The 22,889-nt window shown below is 48.2% G+C and overlaps 2 protein-coding genes across 5 annotated transcripts in view; one reads left to right on the forward strand and one right to left on the reverse strand.

Moving 5' to 3' along the window:
- Nucleotides 1-737: 737 nt before the first annotated feature.
- Nucleotides 738-16,706, forward strand: LOC113132627 (transcription initiation factor TFIID subunit 4-like). Of its 2 annotated transcripts, none has more exons than XM_026310893.2 (15): nt 738-1,950; nt 3,126-3,292; nt 3,802-3,885; nt 5,268-5,456; nt 5,541-5,663; nt 5,754-5,843; nt 6,143-6,337; nt 6,738-6,813; nt 6,933-7,038; nt 7,576-7,745; nt 7,945-8,075; nt 8,327-8,452; nt 8,758-8,814; nt 9,097-9,210; nt 13,199-16,706. In XM_026310893.2, exons 1-15 carry the CDS (start codon nt 780-782, stop codon nt 13,358-13,360), a joined length of 2,961 nt encoding a protein of 986 aa, XP_026166678.1. In that variant the 5' UTR covers nt 738-779; the 3' UTR covers nt 13,361-16,706. The 2 variants fall into 2 exon arrangements, with proteins under 2 accessions (XP_026166678.1, XP_026166679.1); XM_026310894.2 differs by having other exon boundaries at nt 3,126-3,274.
- Nucleotides 16,707-16,736: 30 nt separating this feature from the next.
- The window catches only part of LOC113132645 (BTB/POZ domain-containing protein kctd15-like), a 32,026-nt gene continuing 25,873 nt past the window's right edge, over nt 16,737-22,889 (reverse strand). For all 3 annotated transcript variants that reach the window (XM_026310921.1, XM_026310920.1, XM_026310922.1), the window contains exons 3-5: nt 21,152-21,296; nt 18,126-18,428; nt 16,737-17,363 (exon numbers count right to left, since the gene is read on the reverse strand). In XM_026310921.1, the coding sequence (XP_026166706.1) occupies nt 17,202-17,363; nt 18,126-18,428; nt 21,152-21,296 (610 nt within the window). In that variant the 3' untranslated portion in view covers nt 16,737-17,201. The remainder of the gene's footprint in view (nt 17,364-18,125; nt 18,429-21,151; nt 21,297-22,889) is intronic.

Genomic DNA, 22,889 nt, shown 5'->3' on the forward strand with positions numbered 1-22,889 from the left:
ACAAAATATGTTTCACACTAGAATTACATCCTGCCACTGGAAAAGGTTTAAGCCTGTAGCATAGACAATTAAATCAGATTTACAGGACGTGCAATTTAACAGTAAAATACATACTACATTTTTTACAAGTTACAGATTCCTTTTCCAGATTCTGACTAAGTCCAGAAATACCTAAAAACATCATGATTTAATTATGATCATTTATCATATCAGAATGTTAAGATTATTTGTATAATTAGACTGAAACACAACATGTATTCAAAAACATGAGAAAGTTGTTTACTGTAAATTTCCTTTTTTTTCCCTTTTAGGTAAATTGATTATTTAGTCCTGCTTTCATAACATTAATAATAACCAACAATAACAATAAAATAACACTGATAAAATATACAAAGCTCTCAGTGATCTATATCAAAGCAGTTATTCATGTTCAAAAGAACAGTTGGAAGGAACATTGATCACATTAATGTCACATATATGGTTTATTTGTGACTTTCTGTACATGTTCACATGTCTAACATTATGTTTCCTTGTTAGGAATGGCTAAATAAATTCATCTTTAAACAGTCAGAAGTGTCTTATTTGGCCCGCAGTAAACACCTGTGTACAGTGGCCCCTGCAGTAAACACCCGTGTACAGTGGCCCCTGCAGTAAACACCTGTGTACAGTGGTTCCCCTAGGAAATCTGTTTATTCTGTTTCTATGCTCTAAAACCAGCAGGATGCTCGGCGCATGCGTACATTCTAAAATACGATTTGCACAACGGTCCAACATCAAAGATGGCGGGAGCCTCCGACCCACTGGAGGACATGCTCTTCAATGAGGTGGATGAGAAAGCAGTTAGCGACCTGGTCGGCTCTCTGGAATCACAACTGGGCGACCGAAAGACTCCCGCTGCTTCGTATTCTGACGGGAAACGGGAGGCAGCTCCGGCCGCCGCCGGTCAGTTCTCAGGGAAAGTGCGCGATCAAGTGGGGTCCGTGGACCAGCCGCAACAAGGGCATCCAAAAGCGGGGTTGACCCAGGAACCCGGCGCTAATGAGCCGCTCTCCGATAAAACCGTCTCCTCCTCTACCTCCTCTGCCGCTGCCGGGGCCGTGATCACCGCGGGAGCCGGTCTGCAAACAGTTGGAGCGCCTTCTCCGACTGTTTCCCCCGGACCGGGATCCGTAACTTTGACCACTCAGTCCGCGGCTACTAGCTTCCACCGGGCGGCTGTCCTGGGTCCGAGCGCGGCTCCCAGCGCCACCATCGTCCCCGCGGCGGAGGCTATCAGGACCGCTTCTCCGGGACTACAAAGTTTAAACGGAAACGGCGGAGCTGTAAAGTTGGTGAACCCCCCCGCGGTCCCTGCAGCCGCCGGGGCCGGCACCGTGATAAGTACTGTCAGCGCGGGGGGCTCCGCGATCATCGCCCCCATGGCTTCGCAGCCCACTTTCCCGGTACCTCAGTCCTCAGTGGCGTCCCCCACCGTGGCCCTGCAGGGGCACCCCAGCCCGGTGGCCAGCGTCGCCCAGAACGGGGTAGACCCCAAGGTTGGCCAGGTGGTGACCCAGGGTGCCCCCTCCCCATCAGCCTCCACCTCTCAGGTCATGAACCACAGCAACCCTCTGATGCACACCAAGATGCTGGTGCCCAGCCTGCCGGGCTCTGGAAACTCTGTCATCCTGGGGAGTACCCCCCCTCCAGCGGCAGCCCAGTCCCCCGTCAGTCAGACTCAGACTGGGACCAGCACGGCCGCCGTGAAGCCCGCGGTGAATGGAGTGGGTCAGCCCACGGTGGCTGTGGTGAGGCCGCCGGGCGCCCCCGTGGTGGCCACTTCCATCCAGCAGCAGAGGCCCGGGCTGGTGGTGAGCTCCACCCGGGCCGCTGCTCCTCAGGCTCCGCTCGCTGTCCGGCCCCAGCAGCAGACCACGATCCAGCTGCCCCCCGGGTTCACCATGCCTGCTGGTGAGATAAGGATGATACACGAGCTCTGGACCTGACGGGTCCCCTGCTGCTCTGAATCCTGGATCTGCTGCAACATTAGCAAGACCTTAGAGCTGAATCAATAATCAATTAGCTGATTGACAGAAAACAAAAACATTTGGAGAAGATGTGACGTGTTGCTCAGCGAAGGCCTAAATGCCTTTTTGCTATCGTTCACAAACATCAGCTACTTATAAAACGACCTGTGTATTAATTGATAACGAGAATAATCAATTCTAATGTTTTGTTTGAAGGTCGATGACCTGCTGCAGAAATCGAGGAAAACATACGTAGTTTCGAGTCATGACGTTTGTTTGGATGAAAAAAGCTGAAGGTCTTGGTTATGTTGCTGCAGACTGAATATTTCTTCATGCTGTTTGTTTGAATGAATGTGTGTGAATCCAGAACCTGGTTCAGCTTATGGGTCTGAGCCGTAGACCTCCATTGTTGTCCAAAGACTATTAAAAACCCAGCAGGGAGCCACACCGCTGACCTGGCTCACATGGTTCTTCTTCACCAACAATGGGAGGCCCGTCTGTTTCCAAAAACCAGCTCCAGACGCTGAGAACGGCCGTCACTGTTTACAGGCTCTGAAGGAACCAAGGGTCCACTGGTCTCTGGTTCCATCTTCTCTCTGTTCACAGCAGCGTCTGGAGCTGGTTTCTGGAGGAAGACGGGCCTCCCATTGTTGGTGAGGAAGAACTGTGACCTCAGAATTTGGAGATTAACGACGAACAACCGATCAAGAGAATCTATATATGTATATTACTGTGAGTCACAGTCCTGGATATGACCCAGAGCTGTGCAGCAGCCGCTCAGAACCCCCCTGAAATGCTGCAGGATGGACCGGTTTCATTAGATCTACCTCACAGTGTGAGCGCCGCCCCTGCAGAAGAGTTCTACCTCAGGGAAAGACACTGTATTGTTGTTAAAGTCCAGCAGTGAGTTTTACGGTTCTGTCTCTTTGGGCTTTGGCCCCGTAGGTCAGTGTGGAACCATCTCAGGCTGATGTTCAACAAGTCATTGTGGGAATATTTGCTGTTGCTGTGCACGGCGTCAGCAAAGCCAACCAGACCAGCATGTCCAAACTGAAGCTCAGGTTATATTGCTCAGGTGGCTGAGTTCTGTTCAGCTCACAGCGGTTCCTCCTCCCTCAGGTATGGTTCTGGTCCGGACGGAGACGGGTCAGCTGGTGATGGTGCCTCAACAGGTCCTGGCCCAGGCTCAGGCCAAGACGCAGCAGAGCCAGACGGTAGCCAACATCACCCAGAGACCTGCCACAGCAACAGCCGGAGCTGCCATCCGGGTCAGTACCACCACTACGGTAGGTTTAACCGCAAACCACCAACAAACCTGCATGTCTGAAGGTCTGAAGGTCTTAAAAGCAGCAGTTTAAAGGACCTTACAGGCAGTGAAAAGTTCTGAGTTTGACTTACAGAGGTGTAGCCTGTACAGTCACAGGCCACATCAGACTCTGAACTACAACCAGTCAAAAGTCCGGGGGTCAGCTCAGTTCTCCAGCTGTTGCACAAGTTCCCACCAGTGTGTTGCACCTGTAGGTGTCTCTGCTTCCCCTCTTCACCTGGACAGTCTGGAGACTGAGCTCCTGTTCCTTCATTTGAAGCCGACCTTCTTGTTTTTTCTTTCCACAGCCTCATTATCCTGACTCCCTTTGTTCACTGGACCAGCCAGACCCAGTCCTGCTTCCTGCTGGGCTGGATTCAAGAGAATAATGACAAATCCTAAGACCAGTGGTTCTGATTTTCTCTGTCTTTGCATGAGCTCTGAACTGTTCCCACTCATCATGTTGACCCTGTCACCTGTTGTGTGCAGGCTCCTGGTGCCCCTCAGACCGTCCGCCTGGCGTCCCCCACCCAGCCCAGGATGGTTCAGTCTCCTGCCACCACATCTGTGCAGGTGTGTGTTTCCCGTCTGCCGATTTTAGCTCTGAAGTCAGAATAATTAGGAATTTGAATTCAGATAGAGAAGCTGAGTCAGTGATTCATGGTCAGAGCCAAAGTTTTATTTCTTAATCTTTTTTTATTAAGATGTAAAACTCTGGGCCGACCCACAGGATTTACGCTTCAGTCTTTAAAACAAAACTGTCCTCAATGATCAGCGTCAAGAAAAAAGAAAATCCACTGCTCGTCCATTACAGTTGGTGTTAAACAGAACTACAGTGGACTGGGCGCAATGCATCCTGGGTGTTGTAGGATTTGTCAGTGAACTATTCCTTTCATTCCTTTGTTCTGGAAAGTGTTAAACCTTCGGAGAGCTTACAAAAACATCACATTCAGTTTCCACACGTGTGCAGAAACTCTTGAGTTGCTAAATTGTTGGAACGTCTCGGTGATGCCCAGTCTGAGAGTACAGGCCCCAGCCCCCAGGGCCGGACCACCAGCTGTTCCTCATACTTGGAAAGTCAAACCTAAAGAGAAGAGGGCAGGCGAGTTCATCCTGCTCCAGCTGACGTCTTCACTTATTTGTACATAATGGATCCTAAGGCAAATATCGTTTTTATAATCTTTGAAGCCCGAGACCCTTTTTTTCTTCCTGAGGCCAAGATGAAGAAGCCCGGACTGTAGAGGTGACATTTGGCTCAATGTGGAAACACAGTACGTGTCCCTGTTTCCATCACCAGGTCAGAAACTGAATCAGAGTGAAACCAGCCTGATGATAGTGAGTCTGGGACACTGATGCAGCTGGACCTGGTCTAGCACTTCTGACTAAATGTGATGCAGTACACATGAAGTACAACAATGCAGTACTATCAGTACATCCCCCTCACATTCAAACACCAAATCCAGCCTGGTACCAGGACCAGGACAACTGTTAATGTAACAGCTGCTCATTATACAACAGATGATGAACCTGAAAGACAACTCGTCATTGTTCTAAGGCCTCGAGACATTTGTTCCACCACTGATCTAAGAATGGTACAACGTAGAAACTATTCAGAGCATATTTATCTTAGCACGTGTTTATTGTCATGAATTAACCCTGTCCTGTGATATGAGCAGTGATCACATGATCTGTGGATGTTTTTCGGCCTTTTTTAGCTCCTGGTTTTGTTTTTGTGACACGTTTACTGTCGGACTCTGCTCCAGCTGCTGTTTGCTAACAACATCAGCTGTATGTCAGACGTTGTTGACCAAGCACGAGCTACTGCAGCTTTGATTGTTTTCAGAACCAAAACCAGGAGCTAAAAAAGGCTGAAAAGCGATTTAATGTTGAAGAGTCTGTTTTGACTGTGCTGTGATATCTCACCTCGTCTTCATGGTGTTGTTGTGTCCCCAAAGGCCATCACCGTGGCCCCCGGCGCTGCAGCGGTGTCGGTGAAGATGACGACTCCTCAGAAGGCCCCGACGGTGATAACGGCGGGAGGGACGCCTCTGGCCAAGCCAGCCGGTGTCCCGCCCACCCCGCTGACCAGCACGCCCCCCGCTCCCCCAGCCACGCCCCCCGCTAGAGTCACCGTGTTGTCGCAGGTCAGGCCCAGATACGGCAAACGTGTGTTTACACGACTGACTGTGGTTTTTGACTTGACGTCCCAAATGTTTTCATCCTGACAGGAAATGCAAGAAAACGTGAAGAAATGCAAGAACTTCCTCGCCACGCTCATCAAGCTGGCGTCCCACAATTCCCCCTCTCCAGATACCTCCAAGAATGTGAAGGCCCTGGTGCAGGACCTGCTTGTAAGATGTTTCTCTCCCAGAAGCCCCATCCTGAGACCCACACTGACCAGTCAGAGTCTAACTGTGCCTTTGTTGCTGCTTTTCATCCAGGACGCTAAGATTGAGCCTGAGGAGTTCACCACTCGGCTGCAGGCTGAGCTGAAGTCTTCCCCACAGCCCTACCTCATCCCCTTCCTCAAGGTACCAGCTGCAGTACTAGTACTACTACAGTTACTGCAGTATTTGTCTGCTGATACTGATACTAACACATACCCTACTCACTTTCTGCGTAGTATTAATAAAGAACTGAGGAGAACAGCAGCTGTGTAATTATATTCTAGGTACATCAGAGCACACGGGTACACATCAGGTTCCTTTACCAGCTGCTGACTGAATTGATTCTGTAGAACAGAGTATTTGTACACAGAGTACTGCTTCCACACAGACCTTCACAGTAATGTAGAAGGACCTCTTTAATCTGAAGGTGTTGTCGTCCACAGAAAAGCCTCCCTGCCCTGCGTCAGTCTCTGCTCAGCAGCCAGCAGTCTCTGATGACGGCCACCCCCAGCACGGCTGCACCCCCCCTGGCCGCCCCCGGCTCCGTCACTACTACCACCATCAGACCGCGGCTTCCCACCAGTCCGGCCAGCAGCTCGGTCAGACCGAACACACCGTTCACAAACACAACTGCTCTGGTATGATCACGACTCAGTGTGTGAGTGTGTGAGTGTGTGAGTGTGTGAGTGTGTGAGTGTGTGAGTGTGTGAGTGTGTGAGTGTGTGAGTGTGTGAGTGTGTGTTATTGAGCCCACCTGTGCATCGCTGCAGCCAGGTGGGACAATAAACCACTGGAGATCAGCAAAGACCAGATCTTCACCGAGTGTTAAGTCATTCTTTAAATAGGGGGAGAACCTTTATATCAGACTGTTCCTTCTGAGGCCTGAGGGTTCTTTTTGTTCTTGTTGATGAAAAGCATCCTGGGACAGGACTCTGGGACTGACTCTGCAGGTCAACCAGCACCAGAACTAACTTTAGTTGTTGCTTTTGTTATATTGTAAATTTCTTTACTTTTTTAACTATGTCTCTTCTCCAACAGCCTGTGAGCAGACCAGGATTCCAGACTGTACAGACCCGGACACCTGTTGTCATCAGTCAGACTCTCAGACCTCAAGGTGAGTCCGTCTGCAGCCAGGATTCGCTTTGACCCCAAACCTTCTATATTTACTGTGAACATGTCCAGATGTGCTGGAGAACGTGTCGATTGATCTACCTACTGCTTGGTTTCCTTCAGGTACACTTATAAGAGGACCCACAACCATCATCAGCAAATGCTCTGTAAACCTGGCAGCTGCAGCCAATCAGAAGAAGCTCAGTGACCCAGGGGGCGGGACATTCAGGTGAATGATGAGTTAATCCTGTTGAAGGTGAGAGGGAAGGAGTCAGGAGATGTTTTCATGTCAAACAGAAATCAGCTGGTGTAAACATTTGTCCAGCCCATGTCTAAATATGGGAACTCGGGTTTGGAAAAACGGTCCAAAAGCAAAATAAATTGCTGCACAACAAACTGTGACCTAAAGTCCTGGACCGAAACGTTCAGGCCTGGGATGTGGACGCAACTCCAGACTGTGGTTCCTGCAGGGAGCATCAGTGTGGGACAGTGCACAGATCAGCCACTAGAGGGCAGCATGTGCACACAGCTCCAGCTGCAGAACAGTCCAGCTGCAGAACAGTCCAGCTGCAGAACAGTCCACCACAGTGATCACCACTTAATTTTACCCCGACTGACTAAAAATAAAGTGCAGCTACTGTGCAGAGTAAGATGTGAATGAGTTGACTCACACTTAAACATGATTAAAGCACAAATAACCAAATGTCGAGTTTTCTTCAGGCCTTTCTCATTTCTGCATCTTCACCTCGGCCTCTCTCGCCCTCAGAGATGACGATGACATTAACGACGTGGCGTCCATGGCCGGCGTCAACCTTAACGAGGAAAACGCCCGTATCCTAGCGACCAGCTCGGAGCTCGTCGGCACAAAGATCCGCTCGTGTAAAGACGAGTCCTTCCTGCCCACCGGCCTGCTGCACTGCCGCATCCTGGACACAGGTTCGTGTCTGGGCCGATTATATAGAACTACACCATCATAAATCTGTGCCGTCTGCTTTTACGTGTGCAAAGGTCTGAACTGCATCTCAGGAGTAATTGTCCGTATGTGACCAGCTCTCTGAGACAACAGTCTTTTCGCTGTTTAGTAGAAACTGCTCTTCGTCTTGTTGAAGAACACCTGTTGTTTTCTGGCCTCCAGCGAAGAAGCTCGGAGTGACCGAGGTGCCGCTGGAGGTGGTGAACTTAATTTCACATGCGACCCAGTCCCGGCTGCGCTCGCTGCTGGAGAAGGTGTCAGCCATCGCTCAGCATCGTGCAGACGGAGGAAAGGTAAGAACAGACTCTCACATTGCCATTCTGCACCATGAGTACTTTTACTTTGGATACTTCAATCATACTTTGGATGATGGTACTTTTGTGGTTTTATAGAAACCAGCAGCTGCAGTTTTCAGATGGTTCTACACACTTTCTGATGTTTAGGTTTACATTTCTCAAGAACAGACATTTTAAACATGAGTGTGCGGTTTGGTCACATGCGGCCACTTTGTCATTTGACCGTGGGCCTCGTCTTCCTCCGCCAGGATGAAGAACTTCACGAACAGACGTCAGACGTTCGCTCTCAGCTTCGTTTCTTCGAGCAGCTGGAGCGAATGGAGAAACAGAGGAAGGACGAGCAGGAGAGAGAGATTCTGCTGAAGGCCGCCAAGGTACAGATCCACGTACATTCATCTGGTTTCTGCTGGATTAAATCACATGAACACTGAGATTCAGTTTATTGGAGCGTTAGCTGCTCAGTGGATCTTTACTGCAGTACAGTCTCTACAGTTTAGCCTGAAATCCACAGTAGCAGACACAGTTAGTATCAAGTACAAATACATCAGACCAGTACGATGCCGGCTGATGTATTTGTACTGTAAGTTTAACTGAGGACCTGCACATTCTCAGTAACGGTCGTCTCTTCGGAGAAGTGCAGATAAAAACCGAAGCGTGACCGATGTGTCTTTGCTTCCAGAGCCGTGCCCGACAGGAGGATCCCGAACAGGCTCGTCTGAAGCAGAAGGCAAAGGAGGTGGGTTCACTCTGTCCATGTAGCTGCAGCTCCACCCGTCCCTTCACCCTCTTTAGTTTCATACCCTGAACCAGCTGCTCTCTGCAGAAGGCTGCAGAGGTCAGGGGTCATTACCCAGAAGTCTCTCTGAGGGGAGGGACGGGTGGGAGCATTTCAGACCAGTGAGCAGTTAGTCCTCATCACTCAGGTCCTTTCTGCCTGTGATAGAACTGAACCCTCAGTGTTGGACCAGGCTCAGTCCTCACTCACCGACTGACATATCACATCGTGCTTTGTTTTCAGATGCAGCAGCAGGAGTTGGCTCAGATGCGACAACGAGATGCCAACCTCACAGCCCTCGCCGCCATCGGGCCACGCAAGAAACGCAAAGTGGACTCACCGGGAGGAGGCACAGAGGTAAGACATCGAAAAAACCTCAACCCCGGCCGGTCAGCTGTAGCTCCGTCACCAGTCTGGCAGCTCCGCCGCCTGCTGCTGCTCTGTGGACGGAGGAATGACAGGCCATGTGTAAAGCGTCGCGGATAAAAGGGCCACATAAAGGTTAGTGTCTGTGACTGGAGTAAACAGGGACGTGTGTCTGATCCAGCACCCTCCCTGCAGCAGGGGGCGCCACTGCAGACAGCTGTCACTGTGCGTCAGGAGCAGCTGTGTTGTCAGACTGTTGTCAGACTGTTGAGCTAATGTAAGTGTGCAGTGACTGTGACATCCTGAGTCCTGGGGACTGCAGGCCCCGCTCCCTGCTCTGTGATCCAGGCCCGAGTGTGACCACAGTGGAGTGAAGGGGGTCACCGCCCGCCTGCAGCTTTTTTGTGGGTGCAGCTCCCCCCGTCCTCTCCCTCTGTCCCCCCAGCCCCCGGGGCAGCCATAGATTTCAGCTCTGCAGAAATGAGCTCGGGGCTGGGTGTTGGATGGGAGGGGGCGCCTGCCTCGTGCTCACCCCACCCTCTCCACACTCCTGCCTGGGGCTCGGCCCCCCAGCAGTCCCAGACAAAGGCAGCAGAGTGAAGGGGGGAGGACCCTGCAGACAAATCCAACATTTCGGGGGGCTGAGGCCTCTGATGATGGTGCAATGAACTCTGGGATATGTTGGCTGTGTTCAGCTTGTGGTTGTTGCATCAGTCTCGTTTCTGTCTTTAAGGCGACAAACAACCTCACACACTCACACTCACTCCTATGGGCAATTTAGAGTCACCAATCAACCTGACATACATGTTTTTGGACTGTGGGAGGAAACCAGAGTACCTGGAGAAAACCCACACAAGCAGAGGGAGAACATGCAGACTCCACACAGAAAGGCCCCTGATGGGTTTCAGACCAGGAACCTTCTTGCTGTGAGGCAACAGGGCTGACCACTGAACCACCGTGCTGCTGCAGCCAAACTCAAATGACCCAAAACCACCTGAAGGTTAGAGTCTGATCTCTGACCTGAAGTAAAATTTATACATAGACCTTAAATACATTTCTAATAGTTGAATCATCCATTCATTCTGCTTATCCAGGTGATGTTTAGTGATTAGTGATAGTGAGTGAAAAGTTTACTGTCATTTTACTTTGAACACAAAGAGAAACTTGACAGAACAGAATGAAACTTGTTGGTTTTTGTGTCCACACTCGACCAAAGATCTTTTGTGACTGAGTGTTTCTGTCATTGCAACAGAGTGAGACATCTTTCCTAACAAACTGTCCTCACGTCAGTTTCAGGAGTTTAACTTGATTGACATGATTTTAATCAGGATGTCAGATTGTTTCGTCTACAGCTGTTACCTGAGTCTCATATATTTAAAAAATCAGACCAGGACCACCCCAGGTCTTAGAAACAACAAAGATCTTCTATTTTCTAGGAGGTACCACCCTTCATCATCAGGACTGTCATTTCTCTCCCTCTGAATTCAGACTAATTGGGGACTTCCAGCACAAATGGTTTTCTGTTCTCTGAGTGTCCCTGGTTGCCTTTTCTGTCTAATCTGTCCTTTAGCTCCTGACTGCAGGCCTGATCAGGCTGCAGATAGTCCCATCCACCCCCACCCTGCCGCCCCGGGCTGTCAGCCTTCAAATACACACCAGCAGCACAGGAGCTTTGTTCATGTCTGAGACAACTATTCAGGAGACCTGCAGCTTCAGCAGGCTCCATCTTTATTCCCACACTGATATTAAATGCCTGTTTCACACCAAATAGGCAGCAGGTCCAGCAGGACCTAGAAGTATTATTTTATTTATGTTGTAATTCAAGTATTAATTCATTTCTGTGATGTGGACAAGCAGCAGAAAATGGATGGTTGAACTAAACTGTCAGCTGGTTTTACTTCCTGCAGCAGCGACAGTTTGACTTCAGCAGGGATTTTCAGTGTTTATCGCTCTGATACTTTACTGACCACAAATTCACTGATTAATTGAGAAAATGTCTGCAGAGGGATCAGTTCTCGCAGCGGTGGATAGAAAGTGGCTTAAGATTTTAGCTGCATTTGGACGAAGACTTGACCAGAGTTTACGTCGATGTTGTGTGTCAGTATAGAGGGCGTGATGTGTGTGTGCGTGCAGATGTATGTTGTGTGCGGAGCAGGTTAACATACCTGCAGGCCTGCAGCTTCATAATGCTCTGATTGTGTTCCTGTATGGACCTGGAGCTTCATTCCTATCCTGTGCTGTCAGATCTGCCTGCAGGCTCCTGCAGCAGCACAGCTCCCTGTACACTGGGAGTTCAGCCACAGATGGAGTGTGGAGCTCAGTGTGTTTCTTCTGAGGTTCCTTCTGTTCCCGTCAGATCTGCTGTTTGCGTGTCTGTTCCGTCCCATCCATGTGTGTCAGGGACATGGACCAGGCTCCAGTGTGAACCCCCTGAGCTCCTAAACTGCCCCCATGCACAGACTGAACTGAAACGTGAAGCACAACAACATCATTTCCTCCAAAGCTGCTGGGTTCCCATATGTTCCTTCCAGTTTGGCTCCATGAGAAGCTTCTCCATAAATGTCCAACACATGTGAAGTGTCCTGGATAGGAATCAGATCTAGGCCACATATGCAAGTGCCCAGATCTGATCTGAGATCCGTTAGGGCTGTTAACAATTAGCTCCTGGATCTGGTCTCAGTTCTTCAGAGCCACATGGTCCCATGAAGACCTCCTCACAGGCACCAGGTGTCTGTACGTTGCAGGAAACATTAGTGAAGGCAGCATTTCCATGTAACAGTAAATAGTGCTGCTGGTTTTCAGTCTTGTGTTGTTTCAGCCCTCTGGCTCTGTTCATGTTGAAAACAGAAGCTCTGTTGTCTCTTCCAAAGTTTTCACCTCTGGCTCACAAACATCATTTGCTGCCACATGAGAAACAAGTGGAAAGTGGTTCATTTCACAGGCCACATGCAAATTTCTTTTTGTTTTTGCCATTTTTACCCCGAGGTCACCCTGGGAAACTGCTCCTTCATGTTTTCTTTTCAAACAGGGGTTGAGTTCAGAGGCCTTTGCCTGTTGAGCTCGCCTCGGGGCACTGCGGCAGCATGGGAAGAGCGCTGGGAAAGAGGGCTTGTTGGAGCAGCATCTGTGACGGAGCAGAGGCGTTGTGTGTGAGTGGTACCTGCGAGGCCGGGTGGTAACTGCCCCCAGGCGGCAGACACACCTTGCTCGTGAAGGTGTGGTGATCTTCCTGCAGGTCCGGGCTCACCGAGTGATTCAGCCGGTGTGGGAGATCTCACCCAGTGCAGTTACTGAGGTTTCAGGTGTCTCTGGAAAGTACAAGCGTCACAGCCGAGGTTAAAGCTGCGAGTCCACAGACAGATCTGTGAGGGTGGGACAAAATAACAGAAACACCTGGTAGCATAAATACAACAGTAAGAAAGACTCAAAATCCAAATAACATAAAGTCCAAACTGCTGTTTCCATCCACTGGATCAAATGATGTTAAAACTTCACTTCAGTCAACAACAGATGTTTAAAGGGTCAGTCCTGCAGTTTATAACACTGAACTTCCAAAAAGGTGAGGGAGTCCCAACATATCCCGACTCTCAGCGGCTCATATCCACATCAGTGTCAGGCAGCCTGCTTATCTGTCAAGTTATCAGCTGCAATTACAACTCTCAGCTATGCTAATGTGCTAATGTGCTAATGTGAATATGGCCTGATGATAACCCTGATGGTGTCACTTGGACTCCACTTGAAAGTCTTTCATATAGAAAAGGTCCAGCTGCTGCATGTGACCCATAAACTGTAAACAGACAAGGCTGAGTCCGACTTAAAACCATTTTAAAATCAGAGTGTGGGATATTTCCTGTCCTGTTGTAGAATAAAAACAGAAACATGACCTTGTGTAAAGCACGGGCTTTATTTCAGCCATCTAACCCCAAAGATGACTATGCCTCCACCCAGACCTGGTCTAACGCTCCGTCTCCCCCCTCAGGTGGCCGCAGGCTCGGGTGCAGGCTCCTCCCCGGCGGCGTCTTCCCGCCAGCAGCCCCGTCAGCGGATCACGCGAGTTAACCTCAGGGACTTCATCTTCTGTCTGGAGCAGGACCGCACCACAGCTCGCTCGCTGATGCTCTACAAGGCTCTGCTGAAGTGAGGCGTGGGCCCCCTGCAGGATCAAACCTCTTCACAGGTGTTTCAGTCCCTGCAGCACCTCCTCATCCTCAGTTTGTCCTCTGGACTCTCGCTTCTAGTTTCACACATTGTTTGAGAAGGATGTTTCATTATTTTAAGATGATCCAGGCGTCTGGGTTTAGACTGCAGGTCATTCTTCAGCTCCACGTCTGGTGCGAGAGAACTCCACTAATTTAGAGCAGCCTGGTCACGCCACACGGAACAAAACACCTTCACAGAGCTGCAGAGGTTTGAGGATGTAGTGGCAGCTCACAGTCGGTAACTGCTGCAGGTTAGCTGTCATCTTTCTGGAGCAGATCATTAGCATTGAGAAACCAGATCCAAACAGTAGAATGTGTTTTTAAACGGGCTGAATGTTAATACTGATTTTTCCTTGGTGATGCGTTCGGAGCCGTTCTGCCCACAGCGTGCTGTCTGTTGTGTTCACTGACGTTGTTGCCTCAGATTCCCTGATGTGTGAATTAACAGTCGGAGGGTTTTCAGGCTCGGCCGCTCGTGGTCACGGCTGTGATGTAAATACTGTCAGTCTGGTAACTGTGTATGGAGCAGTTGTCACTCATTCCAGTGCTGATTAATCTACAGTCTGTGTTTCTACTAATCTAAACTCTAAAATGCCAAAAGTCGTCAAAGTCTTGATTCTTCCAAAACCCCAAACATTCTCAAATCAGTAAGTTTCAGTAAAACTGGATCGCGTCATCTCCGTCCACTCAAAGCTCCACTTCATCGTTTCTCAGTCATCTCTGATGACCTTTATTTTACCACCTGAGGTTAATCCGGTGATCACTGTAAACTGTGGTGTGACCAGGCTGTTAAACCGTTTCCAAACTGATGCAGCAGAAAAAGAGACATTGCTGTTTTTCTTATTCTGCACATTTTTCTTCCTTGTCCAAACCTGGGTCCTGCGTTACTCACAGTGCAGCTGGATCCGGGCACAGGTGGGCACAGGACGCAGTGGTACGCTCCCCAGCACCTGGGAAAGGAAAGGTCAGATTAAAGTAAACAGACTAATTTGGAAAATCAGTGGAGTTTGATGTTTTATAGCAACAAAAACTGACAGAAAACCTGTTCAGCTGAAAGTTGTGCAGGTCTGAAACTAGACACAGTTCCCTGAAAGTGTTCTGCTTCCAAAGTGTGACGAGCTGGATTACTCACAAGGTTTGGACTCCAGCGCTGTACCTACAGAGGTGCCTTTGGGTTGAATCTTTCCGAACCTCTCCATTTAGATTTTCTGTCCCACTCAGGACGCCGGGCTCGTGGCCTCCTTGCGCTGTTTTTAGAGTTTCTGGTCATTCTCTGATCTGTGAGCTCGGTCACATTCAATCGTCACTTTTTTTTTGCTTTTTGAGTCAGATAATGAGTTTATCGAGGATCATGAGTTTATCGAGGATAGTGAGTTTTGGATGTTTTACGCAGCATCGTGTTGTCAGAGGAATGTGAGCCGCGACTACTGTGAAGCTTCGACGGTTCTTTGCATGGAGCAGACAGAAAGTTGGTCGATAATTTTATCGTGTGTGTGTGTGTTTTGTCACGTGTGTGTGGGAGTAGGGACAGTGTGGATTTAGAGGATAATCATGCTGAAAACGGTGACACTCGACAGACTTGAATGGTTAAAGGAGCAGTTCAACATTTACCTTTCTCTGAGTCAGATGTTCAGACTGATCCCATTGTCTGCACAGTGAACATGCAGCTAGCTTAGCTTAGCATAAAGACTAGAAACAGGTGGAAGCAGCTAGCTTAGCTTAGCATAAAGACTAGAAACAGGTGGAAGCAGCTAGCTTAGCTTAGCATAAAGACTAGAAACAGGTGGAAGCAGCTAGCTTAGCTTAGCATAAAGACTGGGAACAGTAGGGAAACAGCTAACCTAGCTTAGCATAAAGACTGGAAACAATTGGGAAACACCTAACTTAGCTTAGCATAAAGACTAGAAACAGGTGGAAGCAGCTAGCTTAGCTTAGCATAAAGACTGGGAACAGTAGGGAAACAGCTAACCTAGCTTGGCATAAAGACTGGAAACAATTGGGAAACAGCTAACTTAGTTTAGCATAACGACTAGAAACAGGTGGAAGCAGCTAGCTTAGCTTAGCATAAAGACTGGGAACAGTAGGGAAACAGCTAACCTAGCTTGGCATAAAGACTGGAAACAACTATCTTGACTCTGCCTAGAGAGAACAGAATTCACAGAATGTCTTTAGGCTCAGTTAAACTACCTGTTTCACCTGTTTTTTTTTTTGTTTTTTTTTTTAATGTTAAGCTAATTCAGCTGTGTGCCTGTTTCTTGTCTTCATGCTAAGCTATGTTACCGCTTTCACGTGTTTCAGTCTTTGGGCTAAGCTAGCTGTTTTTCCCGTTTCTATTACTTTATGCTAAGCTAGCTGTTTCTCCCGTTTCAATTTTTTTAATGCTAAGCTAATTCAGCTGTGTGCCTGTTTCTTGTCTTCATGCTAAGCTATGTTACCGCTTTCACCTGTTTTAGTCTTTGGGCTAAGCTAGCTGTTTTGCCCGTTTCTATTACTTTATGCTAAGCTAGCTGTTTCTATTTTTTAATGCTAAGCTAATTTAGCTGTGTGCCTGTTTCTTGTCTCCATGCTAAGCTAAGCTAATGAGCAGCTGGCTGTATATTAATCTTTAAGGTGCGGATGTGAGAGCAGCATCAGTCCAAGCCTCTGACTCTCAGAAAGAAAAACTTCACGTCTTGATTCTTGACACTGGGACAGTTTTCGTTTTAGCTAACGGTCATCACAGGGAGCTGGCTCTCCTACGGACATTGGACTCAGGCTACGTTCATGAAGGCTAAACCCATAAAGAGCAAACATTCCTGCAGTTTCCCTTTTCTCATCCCAGCTGATGTGAGTCCACTTTTATTATTTGCCATGAAACGTTAGGATTCAGCTCAGTCTGAAAATATCGACCTTGTACTGGTGAAATACGAACTTGATGGTAGATGAAAATGCAGTTTGGCTTCACGGTGTGCTGTTGAAAGTTTTAAAATGACTTGTTTGGAAAAGGTGTGTACTCAGAAGGTTTTTAACGCTTTAAATGTCTTTCTTTCCTCCCACGTATCGGGCATTTGGTTTGTATAGTATATAGCTCTAACTGCTAACGAAGCTGTGGTGGACGTACTGTAAGTTCAGTCAGAGCCTGGGGCCTCAGGGCGCCGGGCTAAAGTCTCATCTGTTGGAAGGACACAATTTTTGCGACTATTTATATTTCCTACATTCTGTATTCAATCCTGATGTATGTCAGGCAATGCAATTTTACAGTTGTTTGTACCTTTGCAAAAAAAATGAAATAAAGAAAACGATAAAGAAGCAGGTTTGTGGATTTTGATCCAGACAGCCGAGACCTTTTTATCAACACACCTGTACAATGAGAAACAGACACAGAGCAAGCTAACAAACACATTAAATATCCTTTTTCAAATGGAAGTTATATAAAAAGAATTAAGTTATGTGCCCCGTGGCATCTGCACACACTTATTAAAAAATGACCTTTCCATTCATATGTAAACACACACTGGACAATATTCACCGCACAAGCTGCCAAACCAAAGGCCTTATTACAAATATTCACACGGGACAGCTGATTTCTGAGTTCGCTTTGTTTGACAGAAGCTGTCGATCGTCACCAGCTCCGCAGGAAAAACATTTGACCCAAACTCAAACGCTCTCAAAGCCTGATCTGATTCCCATACTTCCTGTGACCTCAAGTCTTCAGGTCTCAGCGTGAGTTCTTCTGCAGCTGCTGAGACCTTTGGATGATCCAGGTGTGAGATGCAGTTTTTAGTTCCTGCGTGTTGGAGGTTTTTAGTCCAGGGGTTCTTGTTTGATCCGGATCGGGGTGCTGGTGACGGACTGGCTGTGCCTCAGGTCACGACACAGGACGTACTCGCTGAACTGGGACGAGTCGACTCCTCCGCCACAGGACGCCTTGATGCCGAAGCCCTTCTGAAACAGACGCTCCAGGACCTGCGGAGACAGGTGAGTGAAGTGTTTCAGGTAACCTGCAGTATGACTCACAGGTGTGACGTTAGCGACACATCAGCCACTTTCAAACAATCCCAGTCACAGTTTATCTGGAAGTGCAAACAGACTCGGTCTCAGCTGTGCCCTGCTGCCTTTGCACAAATGTAAAATACCTCTCAGGAGCACAGATGAGCCACGGCGCCTTAAAGCACAACTCTGATTTAGGCTCTTGTCTCTGGAACTGGACCTCAGAGAAATTCAGCACATTTAAGTTTTAGAAAATAATCATATTTATAGAAGGAAACTGGGTCAATGAAACGGTGAAATGATTTCAAATGTCCAGATCAGTCAGAATATGATTATAGAATATCAGCATTTAAGTTTTATTGAGAGTTGACAGGTGTGCTAAGCTAACGCTGAGCTAACGATTCAAATGTGCACCGTCTCATTTTAGCCTGTTAGCAGTAAACACTGTGCAGCTGAGGCTGATGGGAATGTCAGTTCTGCTGATATTTGATATTGACTGATTACTGACATTAAAGGGTAACTTCACCCAAATCACACAAAACATTGAAGCTGCTGTCTACACAGTGTTAATGACTGAGGATTATCCAGGACTTTGTTTATGGACTTTTCAGGGTAAAGCCTTTTTTAAACTCCAATTACCTCCAGGGCATCAGGGTGGAGGCAGAAATCTTAAAACCAGGACATATAAACCAGAACGACATACCACTAAAGGGTGTCAGTGAAAAGGTGTGGACTGACCTGCACTGAGTTGAGTCTGCAGTACCCGTTCAAGGGGAAGCGGATGACGTGGGTGGGGTCCTGGTTCCAGCCGGCGTTGACAGAGTTACACATGACGTCTCCAGTTTCGGGGAAGATTTCCTCAATCAGGACTTTCTCCCCGCTCAGAGCGATCCTCTCGCCCAGGTCGGGCGTGACGCGAACCACCAGACACTCACAGGGTGACGTGCGTTGGGCCTCCCGCTCCGCCTGCCAGCGCTCCAACTCCCGAACCATGGGGGTCAGCTGGTAGTACCGAGCCTCCTCGTACAGCTGAGGGAAGTCCTGCAGGGGGCACAGACAGGGGGGCAGTTAGTGACTGGACAACACAAAGGACTGACAAGACTTCCTATTTATTTTAACATTTAATTTGTTTCTCATGTCATTTTCCTTTTATTGTTTTGGGTCTTTTATTCTTTTAGTGCCACTTCCTTTATTTTCCTTTTCTAACTCCACTTCCTCCCAAATATAAAATCAGATCCATCCAGTCCAAAGGCCCAATCAGGACCATGCTAGGTGGCTAATGCTACCAAACCAACAGGTTAGCTTTAGATGCTAACACATCCAGAAGGAAGAAGGCCCCATGTGGATCCACTGTGAGTCCTTTGGCTGCTTTGAACTCTCTCCATGTGAAAAAGCCAAAGCCATGTTAACCCTGGTTGTTGGTCTTTCTTTGTCCCACTCTCTCTGGGCTAAAGAACGCCGCCTCTTGGCTCTGGCAGCCACTGGTTCCCACTTTGAGCTGCAGAGACTCCTCCATGGCTGCTGTTGGAAACCACTACTGGCTGTAGGAGGAGTGGGGGGTATATCTGAGAGCAACCGGGGCCTGGCTCTGGGCACCTGCAGACTGTGTTGAAACCTTAATGTAACTGAAGTCGGAGCTTCTTGCTCTACTGGTGAAATACAAAGAATGAAGCTTGTGCCTTTTTTCCAGGTTTTCACTCCACCCAGCTCCCGACGAGGAGCTGCTGCTGGCCCGAGGCTTCACGCTGTATCAAAGCCTCGCCTACTTCGCACCCTCCCCCTCTCCAGGCTGGAAGCGAGGGATAGATGTGTTTTATAAAGAAGGCCTGTGTCCGCAGGGTGTTTTAGTCATCCTGAGCAGAGGAGCAGAATAACAGAGGCAGCACAAACTACAGGGAGGGAGATGAGAGAGATGCAATATGCCTGCTGACACACACACACACACACACACACACACACACACACTAATTTAGTAAAACACACACTGGTCTGTGCTGTAAGTGAGTGCAGCACTGAGCTCTGTGCAGCCAGCGGCTCTGCGTTGATTAAAGTGGCAGAATGTGCCGAGTTAAAAGAGTCGCTGCTGTTTGTTCAGACTAACGAAGATAACGACGAGCTGCTGGACCAGGGCAGAGCATCCGTTTGACCTGGAGCTTGAGTTTCTCCATCTTTGCATGTCTGAGCTGCGTTCGCTGGCAGCCAGAGCCCGTCTTTAGAAACCAGAGATACGGCTGTAATCTTTATCCTGCAACGCACTTTAAACACACACGAGCTCCTGATGCACCTTTGAAATCTCAGTAGTTTTACAGTTGCATGACTTAGTTTGTGAACAACTAACAACTGGACGTTAGGTTTTAATAACCAGGAACACGTTACCTAAAGAAGCTGAGGGCACAAGCCTCTGATTCATCACTGTCTGCTTTCACTTCACAGAATAATAATAAAAACCAAAATCACTGTGTAATAACGTGAAGTGATATTTCCCTGTGACCTACGTCACCCTGACCTGGAATCAGCTGCTCACTGGACGTTTCTGGGTCACGCGAGTTCTGGCGGCCACAGACTCAAGGCAGCGAATCAAGAACCAGACTCACAAGCAGCTGGGACAGAACACCTCAACACACACACACACACACACACCAAAAACCAAACCACATCAACAGAGAAACATTCATGTCCATCAGGTATGAGACTAATTCTCTTGGAAACATTTAGGATGAGCTCAGTTTAGTCCAACAGGTTTATATTTCTGGGCTGAACTGAAAACATTTATTTGTCTTTATTTACCCAATGTAAAAAAAAAATAGTCCCCCTAGCAACTTGACACAAGGGAGGCCTGGCCCAGAAGGCAGAACCACATGTTCCAGAAAAAACAACAGGAAAACCAAACAGAAGCTCAAAGTGGAATGAAACATTTTTACATGTTCAGATTCAGCTTCAGACAAACAGAAGCAAAATATTAGATTCCACCTCTGACACGTTTTATCCTCCTGAAGAAATGAGGCTTCATTTCAAAACCGACAGCAGCAAAGACCACGAGGTTCGGCCCCTGATGGGTCCCACATCTCTGTATTCACTCTCGAAGCTGCAGTTTGATACCAGCCTTCTTACGATCGGACCAGACACTGAACTTATATGAAAATATAATCCATACCAGGATCCTACTGGTGAGCTGTGTAGGTCAAAGGGGTCAAAGGTCAGTTTAATCAGATCCAGCAGGTTATATATCATATATACAGTAATATATTTATAAAGTACTGTGCAAATGTTTTAGGCACTAAAAATGATGCTTTTAACATCAAAAGTTTTTCAGTAAAGGAACCAAACCTAAATCTAATCAGTATCTGCAGCTCTCTCTGGTTTGACCTGACACAGGTTCTCCTGGTACTTTGCAGAACCCTGGAGAACCTGCTGCAGTTCTTGTGTAGATCCAGACTGTCCCAGTGTTTCTGACTCTTCATGTGTATACCCTCTGTGGGGGTCAGACCATCTGCTGCAGGACTCCTGGTTCTCCTTACCTCTAGTTCTTCATGAACTCTAGTGGGTTCTTTATGGACTTGTTGTCCTGCTCAGTGAACCTGGGATCAGACACCTGTTGTGTGATGAGAATCTAAAACATCGAAAGTGGCTAAAACTTTTGCACAGTACTTTGGATTTGGGGACCATCAGCCTCTGCTCGTTAATCTCTGGGCTCAGCACGGACGTAAACCTATGAGCTGTATCGGGATCATTGTTCTTTGGGACAGTCTGCACAGCTACGGTACCTTGAAGTCCTCTGGCAGCAGCAGTTTGCAGGTCCGCAGGAAGCTGAGGATGTAGCGGAAGATGTCTCCGTCTCGGTCGATGAAGTAGTGCTGCTTCAAACTGTCCAACACGATGGGCTCGGTGCCGTTAAACAGACGACTGATCCTGCACAGACAGAAAAGATGATTTTTAACAGAACGTTTTTCTTTTGCCTCTTTTCTGCAAACATGGAAACTGTCTGACCTTCGACTGCAGGAGCCGGGATCTGGTTTAGTTCTGGCCCGGGTCAAACACAAACTGTGCATCTTGTGCTCAGTGTCCATCAGGACGGCACCAGCTTCGCTTAAGGTTTTAAAACCAAGTACTTCACAGAAATAAATCCCAAACCAGCACAATTCCCCATCTGAGCTGCTGGTAAACTAATGTGGAAGAAGCACCTGCTGACGACAGATTCACTTCCTTCACGAGGAAAAGTCCTGATTTCTGGCTTCAGATACGAGTTTTGTCTAATTTTCTAAGCAAACGAAAACGAGCCGTTAGTCCAGTGGACCCTGACGACACGACATGGGACACAAATATTATGACGAAGCTTTTAGCAGGAAGGTGACGTCATTCTTCGCCACACTGAAGCTCCGCCTCTTTCTCTCATCCAATCACTGCACTGCACCTGGTGCATGGGGAGTCCCTATTAACCATGACGTCACTGCTGAGAACACAAGCAGCAGGAAGAGTCATGCACCAGCATCTGCCCCCACTCAGCAGCAACATGTCACATCAGAGAGAAAAGTTTTTACAAAAGGTTTGAAGTTTTGTGCTTCTGTTTATTTTCTCGCTCGTGCAAACATCCAGTTTCCCTGCAGAGAGCAGTAGAAAGTACTGCAGTCGAATACTCTCTCAGTACCGTGGATGCAGTATAACGTGGTGCAGCACCGTGCCGTCGTAAACCCAAGACCTCTGGGACGTTACCTGAACACAAATGCTGTGAGGGACAGGTTTCTGCAGGTTTATCAATAAATGGAGATTTAAACCTCACATTTCCCACAGACTGGCTCTGCTGCAGCTGCAGCCTCACAGAAGCAGCTCTGTGCATAGAAGCTCTGCAGCACCATGAGCGCCGAGTCTCTGACCTCAGGTCTGTTTCATGTGAAGGCCTCTCGCTGTTTGAAGTCTGTGCTGAGCTTCGTTTTCACTCTGGGCAACAAAACTCTCCCTCGGTCTCTCATCCCTCTTTTCTTTCTTTCTGGGAGAATCAATGGCAACTCGTCCCGTCCCTGCCGGCGGCCCCGAGGAGGAGCTGCTGCAGCAGGAGCTTCGCCTCCTCTCTCTGCTCTCCGTCCTCCACAACCCAATTAAAACCTCCCCGTCCTCCTCGGGCCTCGCTCTGTATTCTGTCAAAGACTGATCCAAGGTCAGGGCCAGTGCAGCACCAGAGCTTGGCTCATTAATCCAAATGAATCTGATAATCGATGAATCACCTGGAGTCCAGGTGAATTTCTCTCAGTGCTGGTTTGTTCAGCTTGTTTTGACATTTTACAACCAATCATGAAGAAACATCTAAGAGGAGACAGAGCGATGTAAGAACATCCTGACTGAACAGCAATTCCACACGAGGAGACTTCATTTCCCACAAGTCCTGAGTAGAACCATGTGACTGAGGCCGAGAGCAGCGTCGACCCCTGTGGAAGCCGAACGAACCTTCGGTACAGGGTCTTTGGCAAATCCTCACTAATTACAGGGAGCGGCAACATTTCCCCCCTC

The sequence above is a fragment of the Mastacembelus armatus genome, chromosome 6 (assembly GCF_900324485.2).
Source record: "Mastacembelus armatus chromosome 6, fMasArm1.2, whole genome shotgun sequence".
In the NCBI taxonomy this organism is placed as follows: domain Eukaryota; kingdom Metazoa; phylum Chordata; class Actinopteri; order Synbranchiformes; family Mastacembelidae; genus Mastacembelus; species Mastacembelus armatus.